General features: G+C 41.3%; 1 protein-coding gene and 1 long non-coding RNA gene across 6 annotated transcripts in view; both read right to left on the reverse strand.

Moving 5' to 3' along the window:
- Positions 1–25327, reverse strand: part of znf423 (zinc finger protein 423) — a 91113-nt gene extending 65786 nt beyond the window's left edge. For 2 of the 5 annotated variants that reach the window (XM_077596009.1, XM_077596012.1), the window contains exons 1-3: positions 24429–25326; positions 12544–12606; positions 3880–4071 (exon numbers count right to left, since the gene is read on the reverse strand). In XM_077596009.1, coding sequence (XP_077452135.1) covers positions 3880–4071; positions 12544–12606; positions 24429–24468 — 295 coding nt within the window. In that variant the 5' untranslated portion in view covers positions 24469–25326. Of the gene's footprint in view, positions 1–3879; positions 4072–12543; positions 12607–24428 lie in introns of all 5 variants that reach the window. The other 3 variants (XM_077596010.1, XM_077596008.1, XM_077596013.1) reach the window with 3 other exon arrangements.
- A 1150-nt stretch (positions 25328–26477) lies between these two features.
- LOC144070846 (uncharacterized) lies at positions 26478–27077 on the reverse strand. The gene is made up of 2 exons (XR_013299469.1): positions 26942–27077; positions 26478–26868 (listed from the first exon to the last, which is right to left on the reverse strand). It is a non-coding gene; the product is annotated as an uncharacterized LOC144070846 (long non-coding RNA).
- Positions 27078–27608: the final 531 nt, after the last annotated feature.

Below are 27608 nucleotides of genomic sequence, written 5' to 3' on the forward strand. Positions count from 1 at the left end.
GTGAGGTGCGTGCAAAAGAGAGAGAGTGAAAGAGTGAGAGAGAAAGAAAGTGAGAGAATGAGAGTGAGAGAGAGGTAGACAGCGGGTAGCAACAGACGGTTAGAGCTTAGCAGAGAGCAGACATCCCACGGGGGGCCAACCAGTCACCCAAGGGCCCCTGCACTAACAGCCCTGCTCTCCTTCCTGCTTTCCATTGCCTCCATGTTTTTTTTTGCCTCTCCTCATCGTCAAACACTTTTCTTCACCTCACCCAGCTCCCCTCCTCACTCATTGCCCCCTTGATTTGACTGTGAACATCTCCCAGTAAGACGGCAGAGTCCTTCTTTGCTTGACTTAGAGAGGGGAGGAAAAAAGACAATTGTGCAGCTGACTAGCTCAGTTGAAAAATACTTTGCAAATACTTTCCTCGGGAAATTATGTGCAGCTCTGACATACTGGCTTCGACACACTATCCAAGATGCGACCGGCTGGATTAATGACTCGCTATTTGTCACTGACAGCAACTGTTTGGGCCCTCCTGCTTTGAAAGACAGATACATCCTTTTCTATTTGTCAGCTGCTTCTTTTTATGTCTATTTTTTTAAGTGTCACTAGGTGTGTTCTTCTGGCTAACATTATAAATATATTGTTTTTGTATTTGGGTGGGTGTGAGTCCTGGGGGGAGGGACGGTTTCACTGTGGTCACAGTTTTGAAAACATTACCTAGAGGAAACTTGAAAAACAAAAAAAGAGGGTGCTTCATTTAACAATGTACCATTTAAAATGATTCCAGTAAGTCTGATCATGTGATGTATTACATTTTTGGGGTGTGAATCTCAATTTTATTGATGCTAAAATCTATTCTTCTTCAACTGTACCATATCTATCTATGTCTATATAATGTATGCAACAATTCAATTCAATTTAATGGCCTTCGATCGATTTAAGACGAAATGCCACGTCTAATGCAATCATTTACATTTCAGCAAAATAAAACTAAAAAAATACAAAGGATATTTCGTTGTTTTTGACAATTTGGTTGCTGAAGGGTTTATTATAATATTTAAAAGATGATCAATGTTTTGCATTTTGATTTCAATTTGATTGTGCTTAACTAATCATAAAATATATCCATATCTAGGTATCCTTATTCCCGTGTTCAACAGAATTCTCAGGAACTATACATTTAAAATATTAGAAATGCAAACTCATAAAGAATGCTCTAAACATGCAGATGAAAGTAATCCTCTTTCTTGTTTTGGAGAGTAACAGATTCTAATGCTTATACATCATAAAAGCTGTCTTCCTCCTACAAGAAACATACTAAATTGTACTTATAAAAATCAGAGAATGGAGATTTGAGGTTAGATTTAGGTTAGATGTATGTGAGCCTGTGGGCAGAGTGAGGCCAGAAAATGTTCTTCATTTGATCTGTGGGATTTTTTTCCTGTGCTCCTTCTCTCTTCAGGGAGCCTCTGCTCCACATTCTGACTCCTACTGAGACCCATCGACACTCCCGTGACTCTCTTGCTCACTCTTTCTCTTGCATGCACCGCACACCCACAGGATGCATACCCCAATGTATAACACAAAAAGCACCAGACATACACATATACACACATCTGTTTGATGAAAAGGCATATCTAATGAAAAAAAAGAGAGAGAGAAGAATCTAATCTAATCCTATGTATTTGGTGGGCACAAAGAAAAGGACAATGCTTGGAGTTATGTACATGGTTTATTAGGTGCACACACATTAACGTGTCATTGATCTGTGCCACAGTGTGTGTACGAGTGTGTTTGTCCAATTTGTTCTCAAATTAATGGTGCCTCTTTATAGGCCTTCTGCTAGAGTGCCACTGAATTACTTGGTGCTTCAAGATTGCACCTGGGACCCATTCAGTGTTATAGCTGTAGCTCCATGCTAACTCGGGACTCATTTGCCACAAGAGTATACAGGGTATGCTCCTACGTCATTTCCTTGCCACAATAAGCCGACTCAGGCAGACTAATTGGGGAAATCTGCTGCAAAATGGACATGAATGCAATTATCTGTATTTTTGTAGGATTCACCTGTATCTTTATGGTGGCTAGCTTATTAAGTAATAGATATTAGATCTTTATAAAACGGACGTTCTTGCAATGAATTGTGAATCCAGCCACTGAGTATATCTTGTCCACAAAGTTGGGGGCCACAGTAGAGCAACATTAAACATTCCTATATCTTTGACAATGAATAATATGTTGTTATGATTGATTTCAACAATAATTTGAATGAGTGATAGTTGATATACAGTAGTTAATGTGTGTGCACTTCTATTCGCCACCTGTGTATTTACTAATGAGGAAAACTGCAATTTCTTTGAGGAATTCAGAACTGACTGATGTAATGATATTCTATTCTTGTCAATTTTAAAATGAAGAAGCATATGTAAACTGTCCCCAAACCTCCTTACACAAGAAGATGATGTTCATGCATTGCATTATTTCTGAAGTAAATACGGTTGCCACCGAGGACGAAGAGAACTTTTTTTTTTAATTTGGGTATTGTGTTTATCCCTAAAAGGCGGTGGGCGTACATCCCATAGGTCCGGGTACATTGGCTCCCAGGAGCATGAAATAGAGAACATAAAAGGATTCTTTAGTCCACGCTTTTAATTCAGGCTTCTCCACAATAATAATCAGAAAGCAGTGGTCCCTCAACAACATTCATACACACTGTTATACCATCAACTCACGGATGAATCTACATACATAAACCAGCACATGCCAAACTGTGGGATTACACTCTAATCTCAATATTTCTTCAGGGAGCAAAAAAGATTCATCATTTCATTCCATTTCTTTCTCCTACTCTCCCAGTTGCCCTCCGTGTGCTCTTTCACTCACTAACATCTCAGCCTCCCTAGACTCCTGTGCTGAAAATCACAGGGCACATCCAATGCTCTGACAGCGACACTGCTTCTAACAGAGCGCAGTAGGAAAAAAGACTCGAAAGACAAACGCGTGCTGCAGGGCCTTGTGTGTATTGTAAAAACACAAAGGCAGTTAAGAAAGCTGTACGAATAAATCCTACATTCTTCTTCATTTTCTGTCACGTCACAATTCACATTTTTCTAATTAAACTGATGCATATGCATTCTAAATTGGAAAAAAGCAAAGCATTCAATACAGTTGACTTTTTCCATTGAGATTTTTGGACGAGAAGCAGAACACCCAGAGAAGGGTTTCCGTTTCCAAACGGAGAAATAGCAGCCGGTTGACATCAGGACAAAGAACTCAAGCATTCATTGACTGAACTAGCACATGGGCCTGTCTGCTATGACTGGATGTTGAAGCAGCAGGTGAATGCAACGTTGCTTACAACTCACAGTCTGTAAAAACACCATCTTTAGCACTTTCAACAAAAACACCCCCTTTACTCCCATATCAAAGTCAACACACTCGGACGCTCGGAGGCAGCACACTGTCTTGTAGCCTGAATGTGTGTAAGTGTGTGTTGGGGTGTTAAGTAAGCATTTGGATTTAACTGAGGGAATCACATTCCTCTGTCCAATTCTTTCAGTTACACCAACATATATGTATACTATTGATTTATTTATAAGAGAAATATATAGTGTTGCTTAGCATTGGTTCACATGGCACATGTTAGCAACGGACCAGTCAAACTCACCTTCAGGATCTATCGAAATTTTAGACATTAAATTGCATTTTCTGCATCTTCTTGGAATGTGAGTGAAAACCCATGCAAACCCAAGGACAGTCAAACCCATAATATCAAAACATTGAAGAGAATGTGCCAACTACATGTTACCCTCCACACAAGCACGAAGATAAAAAAATAGAGACAATAGGAGATCCATAGCAGATGACGTTGTATGAATGGATGTCATTACCCACCTGCTGGACAGTGGTTTGTTCTGTGTTCCGTTAGCTCTGCCAAACATTCGAAATCTTGCTGACAGTTGTCACAGGTGAATATAGAGTCATCATCTAGCTCGTCGTCATGGTCACCGGGCTCCTCTTGTTCCCTATCGTCTGGTGCTGCTCCGCGGTCGTCCTTCGACTCGAGTGCTTTGACTGATGCTGATTCTGAGGAAAGAAGATACACGTCAACTATGTTACAGATTTGCATCAACTTTCCTATCATTATATTGTGGAACCTAACAAATGTTTGTGGCTTACTTTTGATATTTAGACAAGAACACTAAACAAGTGGTTCTCTTTAACCATGGTGAAAAAAATAAATTACTTTGCAACTTGTGATTTTGTTTCTGTTGAGTTGAAGCACCATTTACTTTCACTTTTGTAATTCACTGATGCCCTGTCATTTTTTATTTTGTTTGCATTTCATTAAGTATTCTTAAGCAGCTACACCATATGCTTTCTTTTCATTTTTGTAAGCTGAATTAATTACAAAGGCAAATGACATATCTGTAAGGCGCTACAGCATGTGAAATAACTGTAATATGTATGTGAAATAACTGTAATATGTATGTGGGCATGAGAGTCATATGAGGGGCAATCAGTGGAGGGTTGCTGTGCCCCAATGCTCTATGCCCTATTTTGTCTCCATTTTCACACCTTATTATCACTTTTTAAATGCGAAGATTCCATTAGGACTAACTCTGACGACACAGTGGGCACAGAATTAAAAACGGCCAAGGAAAATATAGTGTGCACCATGTGGACTAAGGCACGGTCATGGTGTAACACAAAAAGTCCCTCCACAACCATAAGGTTCAAGTTAACTGTACAAAATCTATTTGTCAGTTGAAATGGCGAGTGTAGGGTAAAGAAAAAAATCATTCAATCATTGGTTGACTAAGATGTGCTCCCAGATGACGCAGTCCATTAAACAGCTCTACCTTAAGAGCAAAAAAAGCGAAGCTGAACATGAGAAGTTACAGCCACCCAAAGATCCAACCATCACATATATTACTGACTAATTTATTATAGGACGGTGTGATGGGAAAGAGGGATGCTGGGAAGTGGGGAATGAGGGACTGCAGTGATGGGATGCAGTGGGAGAGGACATTAGTGACGGAAGGATAGAAGGAGGGCGAGATGAACTGATGGGGTTGAAGAGAAGGAGGGTGTTGGCCATCTGTCCAGTGGTGAGAATACCGTCTGGCCAGCGAGAGTGCCTAGATTCTGCACACACACACGTGCAGAATCACATTTATACCCATAAATACAAAATCATTCATGTCAACACAATAAATGGAACTACGGATCATAAAAAAACTAAATGTTGTGCTACTTTTAATTCCATAGAGAATTTCTGCCGCCAGTAAATGCATGCATAAATGTTATACATTTTTTGGCTTCAACACTCAAATACAGTGCTTCAAAGGGAACATTTTCACAAATACACACAGGTACATGCACACCCCAGTTAATAGCAGGGGGTGGTGGTGCCAGAGGTGAGGGCAGTGCCAAATCCAGTGCATGCCAACACAACCTGCTGTCATGGCAACAGTGGGACAAGCCAGATGAAACCATCGCCTCTAAACTTAGGAAGCAACTTAATATTTCGGGGGGGAAATAGTGTAATTTGAGTCATAACATTTAGCCTTCAAAAAAGAGAGGAATTTGATCATCGATTGGTCGTTTAATTAGGGTAAATCTAGTTTATAATAATGTCAATTGCAATATAAACATTCACCAAGATCTTATGAAGTGGTTATTGATTACATGCATGTAATTCTTGATAGCAAGTAAGCCTGGATTTAGATGTGGAAAAATGCCTGTTTGAGGGCCTGTTTGAGGGCCTGTTTGAGGCCCCAAGGGGGGTATGCAATAAGTAATATTCGAGGTTGTAGTCATCAGCCTGAGTAATCTGAGGACAATGGCTGTTTATTAACAGGTACAAATATAAATATGCAAACTGACACCTCAGGAATAATTAGGTCACTTTGCATATCTGCTGGAACGATTCATGCCGTGTTCGTGTGTGTGTGTGTGTGTGTGAGGAGTATTACTGACGCATGCATTTATGTGTGTGTTTGTGTACACCCTGGGTAATTAGATAAAGAGAAGTGAATTAGCAGTGTCCACGTGCAGCGTGATGTTACGCATCCTAACCTCGCCCAGCTGAGACCCGCTAATCACCACTCGTTAGGCTCATAGAGGAGCGTGTGTTCATTGCATGAGCATGTCTATGTGTGTCTCTCTCATTAGCCAAGTTTAAATGAGGTAATTGTGGGATGTAGTAACTCATAAGTGATAGGGCGCGCTATAAAATTTATGGTCATATTGAGCGGACTTATTGAAAATCTAACGAAGCAAAGCAATCAAGAGTAATCATCTGTATTTCACAATTCCATTTAGGCAGAACGACTGTGTGATCCCAAATTGTAAAAGGTAAACCGTCACATTTAGTGATCTCCTAAAATAAACAATTGCACGATTTTATTATTTACATTCTGATATCATATTTTACAGCATCATGCCAGACATTAGACATTCAATTCTGAGAATACAATTTGAGTGAGAGAAGAAGCAAGAAAAGTTTTACGACTACTTGCGTTAAGTTTCTAAAAATAGGTGATTTTAGCTTCTTAGCAGCAAATAAGGATTTCTTTGAGATTTGTTGATTAGAATCAACAGTACGTTTTTCAACATATTTTAAACGTCAAATCACAACCATTTAATTTTAAAACCAGTTCTATGGCCATTTTAAGAATTACTGAATTTGGTTTGGTGTCCTTTAACCACATTATTTTAAGATTATGTTTATCTTAAAAACTAATGTCTTAAAGACTTGGTAGCTTAAAGTATTTGTCAATCTTTAACTTCTTCATCTCGACTTTTTTAAAAGAAAATAAAGTTAAATTTACCATCTCTTCTCTTGTTTTAGTAAATTTAAATAAAACAAAAACAGTTTATTTATTTACTACCAAGGAGGTGTGTTTTACAGAGAAGAAGTAAAGCTTTTTTTAAAATTATTATGTGTAGTGGACTTAGCCACAGTCAACATGACCATCACCCGGGGAACTAATGAACTGGGAAATGTTCCTGAGCTGTTCCTTAGTGCTAGAAGTCAACTGAAAGACAGTCCCAAATCAAAAGGCCTTAAATGGGAATAAAACAGTGCAACACTGCGAAGGAAAGGGGCTTACTTACAGTACGTGTTAGATTTGGCAAGCAGAAAGTGGTACTTTGGCCTGACTTGCACACCGCTGCTCGGGGGGATGAATATCTGCAGGCCAAGTGTACATAAAACACCTAGATCCACATGCGCATGTCTGCATAACCCTTAAAGGGGCATCAAAAGGTGTGTAAAAGTGTGTGTGCCGCTTCCAGCTGAATATTTAGAAAGCAAACAGCCCTGACACAAGTCTTTCATTCTGCTCCACGTCGTCACTGTAGCTGAATTCACAGGCACCTGGCTGTATCAAGCACCTTCAGCACGGCCTCCAACAACAAGCTGTGATGTTCAAATCAAACCTGCACTGGGTTGCCCACTGATGTTATTGATGTGTCTTCAGACACATGCGACCAATGTCACACACACAGTATGAATCGCACGCAAGCTGCCCACAGCACACATGCTCTAATTGGAATGTTACATTAAGCAGGGGGCCAGAGCACACAGTACCAGAACATCTCGCATGTGTGTTCTTCTCAATCTCTTGTTTAAGGTTATAATTAAGGAGTCTGTGTGTCTTTGCCAGGTGGGTAATGACATTGTTGACTAAAAGATTTGTTAAGCATGATTCACAAAATGAAGTCGACGTACGAGGGAATTCCAATACTCTACTACTACCTGTAATGATTTATTAATGGTCCCTAAGGCAAAAAAGGAGGGGGGGGGGGGCACATTTGGTGCCACAGACTGTTATAGACATCCAATTTGAAATAGGAAATATACCACTGATCATAGCTGAATTAAAAGATGAATTTATTTCTTGTTTGTGGGACGTTCTGCTAGGCAGAATAAGTATTTCTAACTTTTTTTGCAAATATTTTCCCATATCTGCCATGCAAGCCTTAGAACAGTGTACCAAGCCTAGATTCAATCACTGAACCTGATTGTGTGTCAACTATAGCACAAGTGTAATTAACACAACACTAATGAGAGAACATGCAAAAAATTAAAAACAAATATTACAAGCTGTTTTTTAACAGAAAATCGTACGTCTTAGTTCTGAGTTCGACATGCTCAATGAAATAAATGGTTGCTTTAACTGCACTGAAATGCGCGTGCAGACACACATTCACGCACACACACGTGCACATGCACGCAAACACTAGCTGAACAGGTGCAGATGGACACAACACAGCCCCCTGCCTCAATCTCCCTGGGGAATGCCCCCACCCTCTGCCTAACTCTGTTTGTTAGTGTGAGTGTTTTTGTTGTGTAAGTGGGGAGTATGGGTGTGTGTTATGTGGCTATATTAGGAAGACATCTCTCCTCACCTCTTCCCCTCTGCATCCCACCTCATCTTGTTTGCCCCAGCAATGCTGTGTTGTGTCTGTGTTTTCGCAATAGAAGCAAGCATACCCCCAAACGCTCCCTAACCCACCGTGCCAGGAGGGGATCTGTTGAAGCACAAGAGCTAGCTGCAATTGTACACGAGAAAACACAAACCTGTCAAAACTCACAAACATATCCACTCTCTCGCATGCACCCACTCAGTTGAATAATTGCGTCAAGGGAGCAGAGCACCCACAATGCCCACTGCGCCCAGGTCTGGAAATAAGATGATGAAAGAGATGCTCGTGCCAAGAAAGGCTGAAAAAACGGACACTAACAAACAGGCACTAGCACCTAAAAGTTGGGGAAAGAAGGTGAAACAGTATTACCAAAAAGAAATGTGTTACAAACATAAAGAATCTGAACAAATGCAAGTAACAACTTCCTAACAAAGGGTTTAAATGCTGCAATACAGAGAAAAGCCTGTGCATTGTTGCAAGCAGGCAATAATCGTTGACACACAACACACGAGCGTGCAGGAACTGTTTTCCTGTGGTATAGCCTTGGGGAAATTAAAACTACATTATGGACCTCAAGAGAGAGCCAGTGAAAGAGGGATGGGGGGAGTGAAAAAGAGGGAAGAAGAAAGAAGGGCCGGTGTCCTTCTTTGCGGCCATCACAAAGAACCAGGATGACGTGTTATTATTGCCTTTTATCTCCTCTTGCCATCCCTCACTAATGTTGACCTTAGTTCCTACCCAATAACCCTTTACTGTAAATGGAATTCTATTGATTCAAACAGTCGTTTTCTATTACGTGGAAGACACGAAGATGATATTGATAACAATAGTGGATCCTTTGGAGAATTAACAATGATTCTTCTCAAAAGATATAAGAAAAAATGTTTTGGGGAAAAAAATCACTTGATTTTTTGGTGATTCCCAATGATATGTAGGTGGGATTGTGAATGTGAATGGTTGTTTGACAATATGATCCCTGACTTTGGCGACCCAATGTGAGTATACGTCTATTTCGCCATGCCAGCTATGATGGACTGCAGGCTAATGAGGTTGAGCTGTATATATTATTATTGTCTTCAGTTTAAAAGCTGACAAAGTGTTTTATCTCATCAGGGTGTTTTGGCTTTTTTTGCAGGCTTTTAGTCACATGAGTATGCACACTGTACTCAAGCTGTGACCAACTAACAATAGAGCAAGAGGTCCCAGTCTCTCACATTGTACTTGGGGAGCTGACAAACCTTTTCCACGATGACTCACTGCCTGGTTCTGCATGTGACTCTTTAGTGTTCTTCAAGAGAAATACTTGATGTGTGTACAGACAGAATGGTGGCTTCAGATGACGGACACAACTTAACAAAACTGCCTTTACTTGCAGTATTTTCATGTCTGAACAAAGTTGGGTGGTGAGGCACCTTTGGCCTACGACTGGTCCTTTGTGGGGCAGAGAGGCGACAGAGGAGGAAGACGAGTAGGAAATAGCAATGGAACAAAGGAAAGATTGAGATGTAGGATTTGGGGAAGAAAAGATTGTCTTGATGCAATTCCCTTCCGAGGCTCTCTCCCACCTCCCTCTGCCTTCACTCCCGTGGGTCTTTCCAAACTCAACACACATTTTCCAAAGAAAGCAAGGGAGAAACAGACAGAGGGGGTGGAAGCTTGTAAATTTAATAGCAGGATGGGGCGGTATAGTGTATTCCTCCAAATTTCCTCTTTTCTCCCTTCTTCTGGTTTGCTCACCCGATCCTCACTGACTCTAAAAGAGCCCACAAATCAAGGTCTAGTTTCATGATTTTCAAACTCTCATTCCTACACCGCGCAGACCATGAACATTAGAATGAGATCCAAAGGAAACAGATGACAGTGAGAGAAAGATTTACAAATAGGTATAAATAGAGTGAGAACTACAACAAAGATGTTAGATGGGGGAACCATCCATGCAATCTAAAATGTAAGAGTGGCTGAATAAGGAAAAACAGGACAGTTTGCCTTTTGGGGGGGGGGGGGGGGGGGGTTGGGTTCACGTTGAGATAGCACCGTGGTGCATGGCATGTATTTGTGTGTGCATGCGTGTGTGTCATGGGACTCCAGTTTCCTGCAGGAACTGACACACACAGCAGTTCTTGTGAGCCACCCAGGACCTCAGTCAGCACCCCCTGAAACACACACACAGACACGGACCCGTATAGCTGCCCCTGGAGGAGCCTGAGCTCAGGTCTGAGTGAGCAGGAGGGTTGAGGGAAGCACAGGCAAGGGAGGCATCTCTACATTACAGACCCCCCACCCCCAAGGGTCATTCTATGAAAGTCTCCCAATGGAGCAGAGCAGGAGACAGGGCACGAGAAGAAGCAGGGAGAGTGATAAGTTGGTATTTACTGCATTCAGCAGTATCTTATTTCCCTGCTGAGCTGCAGTCGGAGGAAGTGTTTTAACTGTTCTCTGATAGGCTGTAAAAAGTAGCCACAGCTGGCAAACACCTACAGTAGTCCTACTGTTTTTCCCGTGTGTGGAGAATTTGGGGATTTCATCTTTGCTAAGCACAAACTACAACAAAAGGGGAATCTTCATTTGGGGCTTCTTCCATCCTTTTTTCATTTTTGATTCACTTATTTTTTTGTGGATTTATTTTTCCTTTTCCCTTTGTTAATAAATAATATGAGATATTCATTGGCACATTTTCTCTTGGTAAATGCTAATCATTCACCCAAAAAAGTGTTTTTGAGACCAGATTACACTTGCTCATCTTCACTCTACGTCAGCAACAATTGTGTACTTACTACTGTCCAATAGCTTGGGTTTGTAAAAAGAAAGTAAATTGCACCAGCCAAAGAATACACAATGAAGAGGAAAAATATATACATAAGTTGCACCAGCAATAAAAATATCATTGTTGGGAGAGCTTTTTTTAAATATCAGAAACCAAGAACGAACATTCGCAACAATAATAAAATGGAGAAAAACAGACTAAATAGGCATCTATTAACATAATTTTTCATATTTCCCAATTTTTTCAGATACCTATAGCATAAAAAACGAAATAACTGGCTGTCGGTAGTCAGAGTGAAAAAAACACATTCAGATCATTCGCACTTCAATATTAGTCGCAGGGCCAGGCAAACTATGAAAAACATGCAATTTTGTCAGGAAAATATGGTACTTTAAGTGCAAAAGGATTTGTAATGCCTAATATAATATATAGTATCTATAAGAACAATAAAACAAATTTAAGATTAAGCATGAATCAGACTTGTGTGCCCATTGTGTAATCTATGCAGACATTAATACTAATTCCTTCGTAAATATCAGAAGCATCACGCAAATAATAGTGTTTTTCTTTTGGTTTTACACAATCCTAGAAATTGAGGTACGTGTTTTGGGAATGCCAATGCTCTTATTTAATTTGCTGTGCCTCAGATTTAATCCAAGATTAAACATATTTTGAAGGATGATTATGGGGTGCGTACAAAGTACAAAAATATATACTTGAGAAATTGCTGCAATACAAATCAAATGTGGGAAGAGTGAACCTAGTTAAAACACACGGAAAAAACACTTTCAGTATAACAAAAGATACAATAAAAAGCCGGCCATCTTGCCGACTTCCTCCCAGGATATCACCATACAACAGAGAGCAGTGAAAGAGCACACAAATCTCTCCTGTCTTGCTCTCCACGTCCCCTTTGTCATATCTCTTTCCATTGAGTCTTTCTCCTGGGATCAACGAGTTCACCGTCTCTTTCCACATCTTGCTGTGCTTCTTTCAAATCTCGTTCATTTCACCACTTTTGTTTTTTTCTTCATCTATCTTTCCATTCTAATCCCTCCCAATGTTCAAGCCATCTTTCAGCCTCTCTTTCTTCACCCTATCCCGTGGAGAAGTCCTTCATATACCATACGGAATTGAAATTACAAAGGCAGTGGCGGTCACTGTGTTTTATGTGTGAGGGTATCTCTATATATATATTCACCTTCAGAACTGTGGGCCTGCATGCATGACTGTGGACATTGGATTGGATAACTTTATTCATCCCGTATTCGGGAAATTTCGTTGTCACAGTAGCAAGAGGGTGAGGATGCAGGAATAGGAAAGGCATTTTAGACATATGTGTGTTTGTATAAACTAACCTGTCTGGAGAGTTGATTCGTCCCAGGCTCCTCCACACTCTGAAGATTCGCCTTCTTCCACTGCTGAAAAGGAAATTAGAAGTTAGACAGAGAAACATACAAGGTATTCCCACGAACAAGAATGCATGAAAAACTATAACTAGCAGACCAGAACCAAGACTCCAGTAAAAAAATAATGCACAACAAAACAATATACTCTTAACCGTGAATTGGACACTACCTCCCATGCTTGAACAAAAAGGCACACATTAGCTTCGTGGACTCTTGGAAAAAAAACCTAAAATAAAGGAATGCGGTGATGACAGTCTGAAGAGTCATTGGAACACTCAGAAACCTGAACAGACCTGGAATGAGACAGAGACTTCCTGGGTACAACAGGAAGGAGGGAAGTACTGCTGCCACACAAACAGGAAATGGCTGGAGCCACCAAACAATGGAGCTTCCTGCGAGCCCCCCTACGCAACACGATTCTTTTCAGTTCTCACCTCTGATCTCCCTTTTTCTCTCACGAGTCCCACACATCATAATGCTCCTTTTTCCATATCTGTCAGCCCCCCTTTGGCAACAACAACATCAATGAAATACTGCAATTTTATATACAATTTCTTCAAAGACAACTGTTGTAGAACAAATAGGTGACGAACTGTTCACAAGACTGCACCTCTTAGTTAGACATGCACAAATGTTTACAGATCATGGTTTTAACCATTCATTGCAGTCTATGTATTTGTGGCAGGATTCCTCTGCTGGCAATCATTCTACTTTACTTGAAATCTTGTTAAAAGTACAGGTGACATACCTAAAAGTACTGGCAGCTCCACAGCTAATAAAAACTACTCTTTCTTGATGAGACTGCGGGGGATTCAGTGTGTTTCATTAGCCAAGCACAGTAAGCTTTATTTAGATTTCCACATCCTCCTCAGAGACATACACCGTTAGTGTGAACCTTGCACACACCAGGGGGTTGTAAAGAACGCGAATGTGATTGTGAGAAGGCCTCAAGACACAAGTAGAACCATGAGTAGGACAAAGAAGAGAATGTTCAAGCATTTAAGGTTTATAAAGGATAACCCAAACAGAGTTACGCATAGTATACATAAAATGGACACAATGAATACACGTACAGCGGATCGATCTTGCTGCTGCTTTGTCCATCTTTTTTTATATTTATAGTAGAGAACACACGCACAGCCGCCTCTTGGTGTAGAGGTTCACTCGCCTGACTCTGGTGTGGGCAGGCGTGGGCTCAATTCCCGCTGGTGGCGGTGTGATTGGGAGTGAGGATGGTTGTTTGGCACACAAGCCAATTCTTAATCAGATTTGTATTTTTTCGTGCTATTTATTAATGTGACTTTCTTGAAATATCAATTATCAAATTGTACCGGTATTTCAACAAGGCAGAAAATGGAAATAAATGTAACAAATATACAAATGTATTTGTATATGAACTGCAGAAAAGCCATTTATAGTTCTTGAGGTAACCTGTCAGTTTTTTTTTTAACGAACGTCTGTTCCGCCACTCATCGAGAACGTGCAGTGGTAAATCTGCTTCTTTATTCCTACATGCAAGTAATGCTCTTTATCACGCGTGTCCAGTAAAGTTGCTAGGAAATACACAAACTCCGAATAGACCAGAGTTAAACGTTCGCTGGCAGACTCCAATAGTAGTTTTGTTTTCACTCCGTGTTCTCCCAACTTCAGTGCTTGGAAGACAACGAATGAGTGTCGTAATTAGAGATGCATCAAGAGTGCTATCCCTTTAGTTAGGTGTTCAAGCGGGACAGAAGGAAAGGAGATATACTGTTGGGATGTGAATGTTGCAGGAAGACAGTCATCTTCGCAATTCAATACATATGCAGCCAAGACTCTTTTACGAGAGCATTTAATACGTGCTGTTCCACTCAAAGTTCAAACTGCTGCATCGAACCACCATGCCCTCATTCACCGGACAGGTTGCAGACTACTAAGTTATTTGCTTGCTCTGATGGAGCATCCAGTTTCTGAAATTTTATTTCGGTAAGAGGAAAAAAAAACCTTCCAGGCCGAATACTATAGAACACATTAATGATGAAAATTTAGCTGAAGATTTTCAACCACAGAATTTACAGCACAATTCTCTTAGATATATTTCGAAGATGTCATTAACTCATTGGTTGCCATTGACGGCCATCTTCATTCCCTCTTTACTTGTCTCTTCACTCACTGGGGTTCCCTGACAACTGCTTGTTGTCATGCTTGGTCTTATTCCATCATGTGATTTTTGTACCATTAGCTCACGTCTTCCACACATCCCTCAAAAGTCACTCTTGATCCCTTGTCTTTGTCTGTTCCGAGCCTCACAAAAACAGTTACAACCTTAACAAGGAAGTCTTTTTTTCTCCAAAAACAACAGGCACACATGCACAGACGCACACACCCGGAAAAGTGTATCAAGGCCACGTATTCCCAAAGCAGCCCAAGGCTTTGGTGTTCCCAGATCTAGCTGATGAACAGGTCACAGCGGCCAATCACACGCCGGCCATGAGGCCCAAAGGGGCGGAATGTGGGTCAGTACAACCAATGATAAACTGCTTTTTCCCAGGAGAGACAGCTGATTGACAACTGGTACTGGACAGAAGTCAAGAGGGTAATTGTCATCCGACTCCCTCTCACTCTCTCTCCTTTCTGACTCTCTCTCCTGATCCCAGATACTTTCCTCTCTTCCTTCAAATGCATTCTCTGCATCCTCTTCTCTCCAACCTACTTCCTGTTCCTCACCTCCCCTTCCCAACTTTCTACGCCCCACCAACTCCACACGGACCCTCTCATTGGCTGCCCTCTCGTCCCCCCAGAACATCTTTATGACACTATTGGCAGAGGATTGATGCCAATCTTTATCCCCAGCTCGCCACCCTTGGGAGTCTCCCCAACTTCAACCGTCTGTGTTAAACACACGCACATGCTAGGCTCACTTGTCGGGGGACAAGGCCAGAAGCTGATTAACCAAATACTTTTATCAGCACTAAAACCGCTCTCTGTATCCGCGGCAGTTGGAACAAAACCGCCTTAAAATACAAAACAGTGCATGCACATAGAGAGTGCCAGGCCAGTTGGAGGTTTGGGAATGTTTGTGTTTTTGCGCTTTTGTTTGCAAGTGCATGTGTGTGTGCGTGTGCAAAGGGACAACGGGTGCAGAGGGCTTAGATGGCTGGAGGAGAAGCAACATCACTACAAAGCCTGACGGACAAGCTTCATTGCACCATACATATTTTTCCCCAACTCCCTTGACTGTTCTTATCCTGGTCAAGCGTCCTATTTTTTAACAATATTTGACTTTCTTCAGTTACCACATCTTCCCCTTTTTGCCATTTATTAGATCCTTATGGTATATGTGGACATTATGGCTTTATCATGCTCAGTTTCCAAACAACCTCTCCAATTTTACTGTACATTGCACACTGAACCACATAAAACACAACAAATATTATTTACAGCAAAATTACATAATTCAATGGTAAAAAACATTTTACTCTACAGGAAAATGCATCACTGGTTACTAAACTGTAGCAAAATGCTCCTCCGGAAAAAAAGGAAGTGTCTCACACATGACAACAAACACCGTGTTGATGTTTCAAGGCCAAACAACACAGCGTGAGAATAAAGAGCCTTCTGATCTAACATTTGTTTTGTTTTTTGTTTTTTGTTCCTTTTTCTTTAGCTGTCAGAGTCAATTGGAAAAGAGTAACAAGAGTAGGAATGTGTGTGTGTGTAATCTTGTCTTTGTGTGGCACAGCCCTTGGCATGCCACTTTGATTAGACCTTGTGTGTGTTTGCGAGTGAGAGGAGGACAGTGCTTGAGAAAAAAAAATTGGACAGAAAGAGGGGAGGGAGCCATTCCTCTTGAGTACATCTGCACTGGGGAGGTATACTCCAGAAATAGCTTGAGGAATAACTACAAGCTCCCCAGTAGCTTCCCCTCAGCCAGGAACAAGCCACTTAAAACAGGTACCAAGTTCAACAATGCTAAGCCTGAGTGCAGGCTAGTGAGGAAGAGCAGAAACAGATCACATGCAAAGAAGTGGAGGAGAACAAGGTGGAGGGTGGAGGGCTTCATAATTGCCTTCTCATGTAGTACAGGCTGGGGAGCATTTCGTGACTGAAGACGCCAATTTCATGCTTAGGCAGCATTTAGCTCGATACATACTTGATTAGGAGAAGAGGAAAAGGCAAATAAACCGATTTGTGTCATTTCAAGGCAGACAACAAATCTGCCATGTTTCTTTTGAGACAAATGGAATACAGTCATGCCTTGAGATACGAGCTTAATGCAATCCGGGACTGAGCTCGTATAGAGATACTATATTCCCACTATGCCCAGAGCAAAGGAATCAGGACAGACCACAAAGAGTGAAAATCAATGAATAATTGACACTGCATTGGAGAAAAAGGAAAATGTATCGCATTTGTGTATTTTCAAACCCTAAAAGTGAGTAAAGTTAAGAACCAAGAGGCAAAGTTTGTTTCACCAAACCTTAAAAGATCAAATATAAAACAAACAAATATCTTTGAAACGCTGAAAATAATAATCCACAAATATGGGACTCTTTAGGTCCCAAAAGACAAACCTGCTCAGCAACAATATTTTCTCTTGCCTTGCGTATTAGCTAAACATATGTGCTTTTCAAAAAACATAATACACAATGATTTTCCCAAGACCTTGCATTTGTGCCTTTGTGGAAAAAAGTATTTATTCTCATATTGCAATTTTTTATTTAAAAATGTATCTAAAACTGAATAATAATAGTAATAATAATTATAGTAATAATCATAATAGCAATAAGAATACCCTACAACTTTGGGTTTTTATTCTCCGAACATTTTTCTCCATAATTAAATCACCCATCCCTCCAACCCTTTATAACATGGCCTTAATACCTCACATTAAATGGAAGCATTATTGTAGTCTAAAACATATCACTAATTAATGAGCTTTTAAGACCAGCTAATGGGGGAATCTAGTGGAGCGAAATGTAATATTTTAGCAAGCAGGATTTTCTTCCTGCTCAAGTGTAATCACTTGTGAAAAGTTAATCAAGTATTCACCAAAAAAGTTTACCAGTAATTACTGAGCTAGGCGCTTTCGGAATTAGCCATAATTGTACAGTACCTTGATTTCAGCACGTTTGACAACCTTTTACAATGTCATTAAACTGAGCTGAAAACCTTTGTTTTGTCTGCGAAGATCTAAAAAATATATATATATAAGTTCTCTGCTACCAATTCTATTCTGCTTAATTTCATTAGTTGTCACTATTGCTTTCAAATTCTCTTTTGCTGTCACCCCCACTCATTCTATTGTGTGGCTCACAGGGGGGGCCCTCTTGCCTTTTGACTGGAAAGTGAATAGAAAGGACGTAGAAAAACCAACTAAAGACTCTAGCACTAAAAACGGGCAAGTGTAGCTCTATTGCGAACCAAACTACAAAAGCCAGTCAAAATGTCCATTGAAAAACGAACATGACGTAGTTAGCTTGTCTTCTTTAACACTTCACAATTGACACTGGCTCGTCTCACACAAACAGAAAGGAGATAAAAAAATAATCTGGGTGGCCAGAGAGCTACAACAGTGCGCTAAAACGTTACATAAAAATTGCAGACCTTTGAGAGAGACAAAAAGCACTGAATCTAATAAATATATCATGAAACAGGGACGTATGAAGAGGGGTGCTGGTAATTGCCCCCACCAGTAATGTTTAATGTACAGCCGTATCATTAGAGAAGGGTTGAGGATGGAGTCAAGAGAGAATTGCTATTGACTGGAGAAAAGCTTCCACCATTGTGCATTCATATCGTGCAATGATATTAACTCATTCGCTCTCATTGGTGGCAATCGACACCCAATTTATTTGAACCAGGGGGTTCTGACAGTGAATGATTACCTCCAGCTCTCCCAACTCAAAGTTGGGCATCTATTGCCGTCAATTGCAGCAGAAATAATTTAACGTTAATCGCAAATACTTGTGTTTTGCCATGAGTTAAGTCTTTTGGGACCACCACGTAGGGGAGTCTCCAGAGGTATAGGAGTTAAGGTCCAGTGAGTTAGCAGGAGATAAACAAGGTCCACAAAGCTGCAAAAATGGCACAATCCTAGTCCGTTATGCCTGGTTTCCCCCATACACACACCCCTGCACGAGCGTACCAGGTCAGCCGCTGATAAGGAATTTATGTTGGCATCCAAAAGCAATTGCCATTTCTGGTTGCAATCACACAAATACCACAGAATATAAAGTGGAGTGCGGCCATCAGATGACATGGCCCTCACACATCAGTCACCATCAATCCATTTGCAAACCTGCTGGGGGATCAGTCACACGCTACACTGCCAAATGATATATAAAGAACCATCAACCAATGCTTATTGAACACTAAATCACAGATTGAAATTGAACAGCTTCACAAACCAAAAAGCTCATATTAACATTTGTCAACAAGGTAACAAGAAAACTCCAAATTCTTTACAACCGCAAACGCAATAAAGAATAGAAAACGGAGGAATAGGAAGTCTGGGGAGAAAAAAAATGACGTTGCAAATTTACTATACTATTTCAAGTATAAGTTGTCATCTCTAAAAGAGAAGCAAAAAATACAGCAAAAAATACAGCAAATAATCCGGTTTCCTCCCACATTCCAAAAACATGCATGGTAGGCTGATTGGACACTCTAAATTGCCCCTAGGTAGGAGTATAAAATGTGTCCAAAAAAAAACTTCAGGTTTGTCCGATTCTGAGCCTTCATGAGTGTTATAATTTGCTACTAATTGGGTCCGGATCAACGTGAACCCCATTATATTCAATGCATGTGCCGCTGGGTTCCACCAATCACCAAATTTATATTAGCTTGCTTTCTCCCATTAAAAATAAAAATTCAAATCTATTCCCCGCTGAGTAGTCAAAGTCAATACAATTTCGAACAAAGCTTTCCAAAAAGCCATTTAATAGTTTGACGAGCCATTTTGCAAATCCAATACAACCTTTTACGCAGGAGCAGCCCCTTACAGCCCAAACAATGCTTGCACTATTACTTTTAAAGTAACATGACATGATTGCTATTGATAAGCAAAAATTAGATGTTGGAATTTCTCTTCAATTTTGGAACAAAACGGTTGTATGCCGTACACTACTTTCAAAACAAGCTCTCACTAATACAGCTAGAACGCCTCAAGTGGGTTATTTAAAATACAGTCCGTTTTCCAACTGTTAAAAATAAATACCTTCAGTATTACAAATTGACCAGTGCAAGAATAGGTTTTAAAAGGGCCAGCGAAGGACCGCGTGCATTAACGCTACTCTAATTATAAAGCCAGATGTGACCGGAGAAGAAATGGTGGAAAGCAAAAACCAAGCAGTGCTTGCGCAGAGTAGAGAAGGACAGACGAAACGTGCAATAACAAAGCAACAGTGTGGACGAGCACAAAGCTTATAAAAAGAAGAGTGACACAACAATCTGTATGTTGTCACGTAAATCAGCCGAGTCTCGTAAAAATCAAAGCTCTAAACTGCATCGGAACTTAATGATATTTCCCGACCACAATTAATTTTTACTTTTTTGGCAGCTTGGCGCCACTTAATTTAATGTCTTGAACACTTAATTGACAATAACTTTAACGTGCAGTAATGAATAATGACTGCCCTAGCGTCTCTTTTTAGATTGAGATCACTTGAAATTAAATTTCACTTCAAGTTTATTCATTTAAAAAAAGAACAAAGAAGAGCAAACAGGCATCGTGTGAAGAGCATCCAGGCTCAGTTCTTAATAATTCAACTCAAAATCTGTTTACATGGTGCCAAAAACAATGAGACAGGGTGAAAACAGTAGGAAGATGCTAAAAGGAAGCGATTGAGTGAAATTAATGCCATTAGCCTGGAGGAGTTGACTTGCTTGCTGGTTTCTCATCCGTCGCTCGCTTTCACCGAGAAAAAAAACTCGTCGGGCTGGGATGAGTGTAAACAACAATCTAAACAAACCTAACAGACGCTCAAGAGTAAGTGCTCCCTGTTTCACCCCCTTTTCCCGTCTCCCGCCGACCGCCGTCTCCCTGTCATATGTGCTCAACTCTAGTTTAATGTCCTGCAAATGAAGCGGATTTATTAATGTGTAATTAAGTAATAATCATCACTACATAATGCATGAGAGACTCACGAGGGACTAAGAGCTGAGAGCGTGAGGAGAGATAGGATAGAGAGGTTTGCGGAACAGACCGAGCAGGAGGTTTTTGCCGCTGCGCCCCACTAAAGACGCACATTAAAAACGGATTAATCCACTGAAATAATATTTTGATAAGAGAGAAGCGGCTCTTGCTCGTTCGCTACCTCCTCACCCCGCCTCTTCTCTTATCCCGTCATGCATTTCTACCGCCATTTGTCCATGTTCAATTAACCAACTGCAATTAGCCGAGTGCCCTACTGCTAATACAGACCTAATCTAAAGATGAGACGGGGTGAATTATGTAAAGATTGAAACATAAAAGAGTTCAGTTTGCATATTTAAACATTACATTTTACAAATGAGAACAAGGTGACGAGTTTTCAATAGACAGAAATTAAAGCTTGATGGACCATTACCAGCTGTTAAAACTTGAATCTAGTGCATTATGCTATATTATGAAATCACGCATCTGATGTTATGTTTGGGCTACTTTACCAATACTATGATATATGACTGACTAAAATGGTGTCTCTGCCAAGTAAAACCCTCTGTTTTGCATCAACTGCTTTAGAACACGATTAACCACCATTTGTTAAATTAACAGACTTCATGTCTATTCTTTTTTTTTTTTTGCAATCAGCCTTTAAACCGAGCGTCCAAAAACAACGTGCAATTGTTGAGGATCAATGCTCAATTAATTACGGCCTTATGGCAGCCGAAGTGCTAGTAATACAAAAAGATTTGGTTAAATGTGATATTGTAAAATCACAGTGTGTCCCCGTAAGCAAAGCACTTCCTAAAATGAAAAGGTGATTTCATAGTGTACTATCTGTCAGTGGGAATGGAAAGCAGAAGATGGATGAGGTGGGTGTTTTTCCTCCTATTGTTTTGACTCGCCAGCACAAGCCAGCGAGTTAGACTTGGGTGAGCAGGTGAAAGACAGAAGAACATGAAAACACCGATAATCCCCCAGTGATGTTCACCTCACTCTGGCCTCCGTTGCTCCCTTTCGCCTGCCTACTCACCTGCTCTGTGCAAGTGTTGCCCACCCCAAAACACCTCTCCTCCCCTTTACCCTTCACCCCTCTGTGTTCCCCTCCAACTCAATCTCCCACCTTCTCCCTCCACATCCCACAATGTCAGTTCTTGTCAAGCTGTCAGTAGGCCAAGGTGTGAAGGGGAGATAGCAAAAGGCATGAACACACGGATGCGCGACTACACATCGGCTTAAGCAAGCTAAACTACAAGGCCAGCGTCACCTGAGGTGGAGATACACAGAGTGCCAGAGGTGGTAGTGGTAGTCCTTTGCCCTCGACTTTGCTTCGCTCTGCTTCACCTGACTAAAGCTAAGCTGGTTATATCCCATATGCTGAGATCAGACTGTTTTTTATGACAGGGCCAAAAAGCTTGAGAATGCAGATTTCCCAAGCAGGTAACACACAATGTCTGTCCTAAACAAATGATCTGTATGTGAACACTGGACAAGCATCACTAATATTAAAGCAAAATACCAAATCGTAGATGTAGGGAAGGAGCAACTCAATGTCTGAAGACAATATTACCTCAAACTGCAGTTTATACGGTCAGCACATATTTTCACAAGCGGTTCAGTAAATGAATAAATGTTTTGCCAAAACATTGGCTACACCTGCGTAATGCACATCATTGAATAGTAAAAGGTTTGAGAGAAATTAACATAACCTTGCTTTATAATTTCAATAATAAGTATAAGCAATAAACTGATTGGCTGTGCCATCCAAAATAAATCACATTTCTGTAAAGTCAGAGTATTTGAAACAGCGCATGCGAACTACCGTAATTAAACTAACATTTTGACTAATGGGTTAATAATTATTACAACGGTGACAAGACATATTTTCTAATACATACTGCACTTGGCACTATGATAGTAAGACTGTGATTAAGGGCATGATATTGTTTTTCTTTTGCAAACAACTACAACACTGAGGAAATGTAAAACAGCCCATTCAAGAAACTGTCTACATTTTTCCATAGACTACAATGTTGAAGTTTATCGACCCAGCTTTATTAGTGTAATAAAAAGGGGAAAGTACGTGCTGTAAGTCACATTTAAATGTGAAATTATATTACATTTAACATCATTTTTTCAAGGCTGTTTGTTTTTATATATTAATACAAGCACTATTTTATTCACCTTTTTTCGCAATACATTGACGCACACCTTTTCACTGATCGTAGAAATAGGAAATGTAGAAACTGAGCACATTGCTGTACTGGCTTTCAATAATATTAAATATCATTTTTGAAATTGGAGTACAGTAATTTCTAGTTGATTCACATTCAAACGACTATCACATTATATGTTCACCAACTGGAAAATCTGCAGCCGATATTGATTTTCGAGACCAAGTAAAAGTTAATTGAATTTTTGCATTACCACAACGAAAAAGCTTCACAATTTTGAAGCGTAGAAAGTTTAATTTGTCAGGCTTGACTAACAATAAGCTTCCACTGTCACGGCTCGTATGCATGGAGGTGGTCATAAAACTTTAATTTTAAGAGGAAAAAAAAATGATACCACAAAATGTTTTTTAAAAAAACAATTAACCCAGTGAGAGATATTTAAAAAAAAAAACAGCTTTCCCCAAATTGCTTTTAGTAAAAAAAATATAAAAACGTGTTAAATTCAGGACCAGGTTTTAATCACATGCAACAGTTTTCCAAATTTGACCATTTCATTTTGTCTGAGCATGACATATCACACAAGCCAGGCGCCAAAGCTTTTTGTTTGGATTTTGCACATTGACAAATAAACCACACACTGGCTGACATCTTACAGGACAATAAATCGTCCTTTAGATCAAAAAGTTCGGTCAAACCCAGTAGCACGTTGGAGTTTGTATCAGGTCCGGTGACTGCCTAGAGAGTCCGATTGGGGCAAGCTCTATGGAGAAGGAAATGGGAAATGGGAAATGGGGGCGGGGGTGTCGACCACATGGTCAGCCCATCCCGTTGCCCATCTGGGTCCCATAAAGGAAACATGGAGGCCAAGGCCACCACATGCCCTCGTGCATGATGCCCACTCACCCGTGCACTCAAATGAATACTATATTGAAGTAATTAAAAAGTAGGCTCGTTTCATTCAATTGAGGGGGGGTGTGGGAAAAAAAATCTGAATTTTCAACATGATGGGAAAATAATCTGGCAATATTACAATAAAGCAGTCAGCATACAACCAACGGGCATCACGCCAGCGTATGAAGAAGGCACATGTAAAAGCGTGGAAAAACAAGAGTGATGACTGACATTCCTCAGATCTTGGATGAGAGGCATCAACACTTAGAGGGACGAAAAGATGCAAAACAAAACAAAAGTGTGACGTGTATTAAATCCAACTCATACAATAAAAATCCGGCTGACAAAACAAGGAGGCACAACACACTGCACAGTCGAGATTTTACAGGATGGAAGCAATTAGAGGACGTCAGGGGATCCAACATAATCAATTTGAAAAAATTGATTTGAAAACTATTGAGTTGACCAAATGCACTTTTCTTGTCTTTTACTAGATCACAGAAAACAGTTTATACTCAGTTCCACTTTCAACCTTAGTCTAAATTAAAAGTCAAGTGACCAAAGATGCATCAGAGTTGCGCGCTGGATTTTAAAATGGAAAGTACATGACGCGTGTTTTTTCTTTATTTAATTGATTTTCTTACCTTTGACAGAGCGCGGCTTGGCTTGTTTCCGTCTGGACATTTCTGCTCTCGATTGAATTCGTCTGTTGTTGCTTTTTTGGGGGGGGTGCTCCGTTCCGTGTTTTCAGCGCACCGTGCAGGCGGGCACAGCCGAGGGTTAAACCGCCCTCCTCCGCCTCCACTCGGCTTCTTCGCCTGTTGCAATGCGGCACCTTCGCTCGCTCGGGTCGGCGTAACGGGGGGCTACAAAAAAACCCACCCCGTGGGTCTGGCGAAAGCGAACCCGGAATGCGTGGAGTCTGCAGCAATTTGCGTCAGCGGGTAGCTCGATCTCTACGAACAGGAAGCAACCTGTAGAATAAATGCACGCTTGGGCTAAAAAATAAAAATAAAAAAATAAAAAGCCCCGATTCCGAAGGAATTAATGTTCCCTTTACTAATGTGAACTAGTGTCTGTTTCTAGTTTTGAGTTGATCTTTTGCCCCTCCGGGAAAGCGTCAATCGGGCTCCGTCCCTCGGCTAGTAGTGCTCGGGTGGCACGGACATGGCGCGTCTGCACCCCCCACGCGTGAGGAATTTGACAAGGAACGTGTTCTTATTTCCCAAAGCCCTGTGCCCTGCGGTGTTAATAAGAGCCAGATATTCGCTAGCCTCTGTCTCCCTGCTTTTTCTTTGTCCTGACTCTGGCTACCAGTCTCCCTCCGCCTCCTCTGCCTGCCTCTGCTGGCGGGGCTGCGGCGCAGACACACATAATAAAGCCAAGGCAGGCAGTGCTTGGCTGGAAATGTAGCCGCGTCCCAGCAGGGGGATGTGAGAGAAGGGTCCCGGCGGGGGAGCGCTCTGATCCCGCAGGGAGCAGCTCGGCACAGCCCGGGTTGGCTGAGGCAGAGAGGCAGGCAGGGCTTGAAGAGGGAGAGGGAGAGAAAGAGGAAGAGAGAGAGAGAGAGAGGGAGGCTGAGAGAGAAGCGGTGAGTGCACGAGGAGAGTTGGCCGACAGTGCCTACCCGTGGCCAAACTTGGTCACTACGCTTGGATGCGAGAGACTGAGCGAAAAGATGGAGTTGGATTCCAGTGGGTTCAGTGAAACGGAATTATAGCTGGAATTGTTTCCCAAGTAAGCGGCCCGGTGGATTGAATGGTCAGTGCGTCGGCCTCACAGCTCTGGGGTCCTGGGTTCAAATCCAGGTCGGTCCACCTGTGAGGAGTTTGCATGTTCTGTGGGGGTTTTCTCCGGGTACTCCGGTTTCTTCCCACATTGAAAAAAACAAGCAGCCTTCTGATGATCAAGCGGTTCAGAAAGTGAGTGAATGAATGTTCTTTGGCCAAAAGTTGGGAAACTGTCATTCATTTTCTGAGGGAGAACATGCAAACTCCACACAGGTGGACTGATGTGGATTTGAACCCAGGACCCCAGAACTTTAAGACCGGCATGTTAACCACTCAGCCGCCGGGCTGCCCGGACAAAGGACATACAGCAGGGGTGGGCAAACCGGTCCTCCAGGGCCACTGTGGGTGCAGGTTTTTGTTCCAACCGATCAGGAACAATGAGATTTCTGTAGAAAACAAGAAACACCTGACTGCAATCCACTGATTGCACATGTAGGACACCAGATTGGTGAAATGTGTCTACTTTATGGGTTGGAATGAAAACCCACAGCCATTGCGGCCCTTTGTAGAATAGTTTGCCCACCTCTGACATACAGTTTTTGCACAAGCATTCACGATGTCTAGCTCAATGGTTAAAACATAAAAAGATTGAAAATTTACAAGAATTCATTTAATTTGCATGCAATAGAAAACAAAGCAATGGATTCACTTAAACATGAATATTTCTTTGCGGCATTTGAGCATGTTCCACCTCTAAATGCCTCCCTTTGTCTTAAAAGGGTTTAATATTTTACTCATTTGTAGCAATTTCTTCAGGGGAGTCTCTGAAAGGATTAGTTTTAAGCCCATTCATTTAAGCAGAGCAGAGCCTAACCGTTATAATTAGCATTTTTTACACTTTGGGTCCAGACCATAAAATATATCTTCATATTCAGTCTGCTTTCGATACAAACCCATAAAAAATCAATTCTTAAAGCTGTTTATTACAGGGGGGAAAAGAAATATACATAATCCCATGGAAAGAATCCAATTTTAAAAAAATCAATTGGCCACTCAAGTATAGTATGTGCATGTTGGTGTAGGGTGAGATTCTTCTTCAAAAGCTTCTTTATGTCCAGTGAAGAAAAGCGGGACACTTGTTTGTGTGCGTGGACAAAGTCAAGCAGACAAAAGAAGGGAGGGGGGAAATGAAAATCACTGGCTGCTTTGTTCTTCCCTCTGTGCTCCAACTGAGTGCTCAGTGGCCACAGCTGAGCTTTTGCATGTTCCCTCTCTGGTTGTCATGGATAACTGGGTAACGTGGAGCTCCTGGTGCTAAGCTGCAGGACCACTAGCCTCTGCAGACCGCGTCCTCCTGTGGAGAGGCAGAACAGCCATTAAAATTGACCCCCACCCCCCCACACACTCTGCGTCTCCCTCTTCCTCACCCGCCGACCCTCACCACTCCCTCTTCATGAAATGAGTGCACACCAGGAGACCCGTGTGTGCGTTTCTGTGTGCAGCGCTTCCCTAATGTGACTGCCGTTGGCAAAGAGGGGCCAAAAGCCTTCACTCAGTGGTTGGTCCCCCTTCGACTCCCCTTTTTCCCCTCTGCTCGTTTCTGCCGGTAAACACAAAAGAGTGTGGAGGGGAAAAAAGGCCACATTACAAGCTCCTTAAGGGTCAAGGACAGGCCCAGTGCTGAATAGTTTCTAAGAGCGGCATTGTCAAATCACATAGCTTGCGATTACACCCTCTGTCATCTGCGCAAGGATTTGACACCCTTATGCACACAAGAGGAGAACATCAAGTAGTTGCAATAGAGTAAGCCGCCCGACTGACGGCCCACTGATTCTGACTAGACATAACAGACCAAATCAGCTTGGATTTGAGTATAGGTTGCTCAATTTTTGGCTTGGCTTTTCATAAACCACACCTTGGCAGTAATTTTACCATAGTGCATATTCAAAACATCTAAACAAAACAAGAGCCAATAGTCAGTCTGGATCATCACCAGGTGAAATTGTTATGAACGTTTGTAAATTTGTCAATAATTCAGCAGGTTACGTGTACATTTGTCAAATAACTAAGTACATTAAACATATATAATAATAT

Source organism: Stigmatopora argus, chromosome 3 (assembly GCF_051989625.1).
Source record: "Stigmatopora argus isolate UIUO_Sarg chromosome 3, RoL_Sarg_1.0, whole genome shotgun sequence".
Taxonomy (NCBI): Eukaryota; Metazoa; Chordata; class Actinopteri; order Syngnathiformes; family Syngnathidae; genus Stigmatopora; species Stigmatopora argus.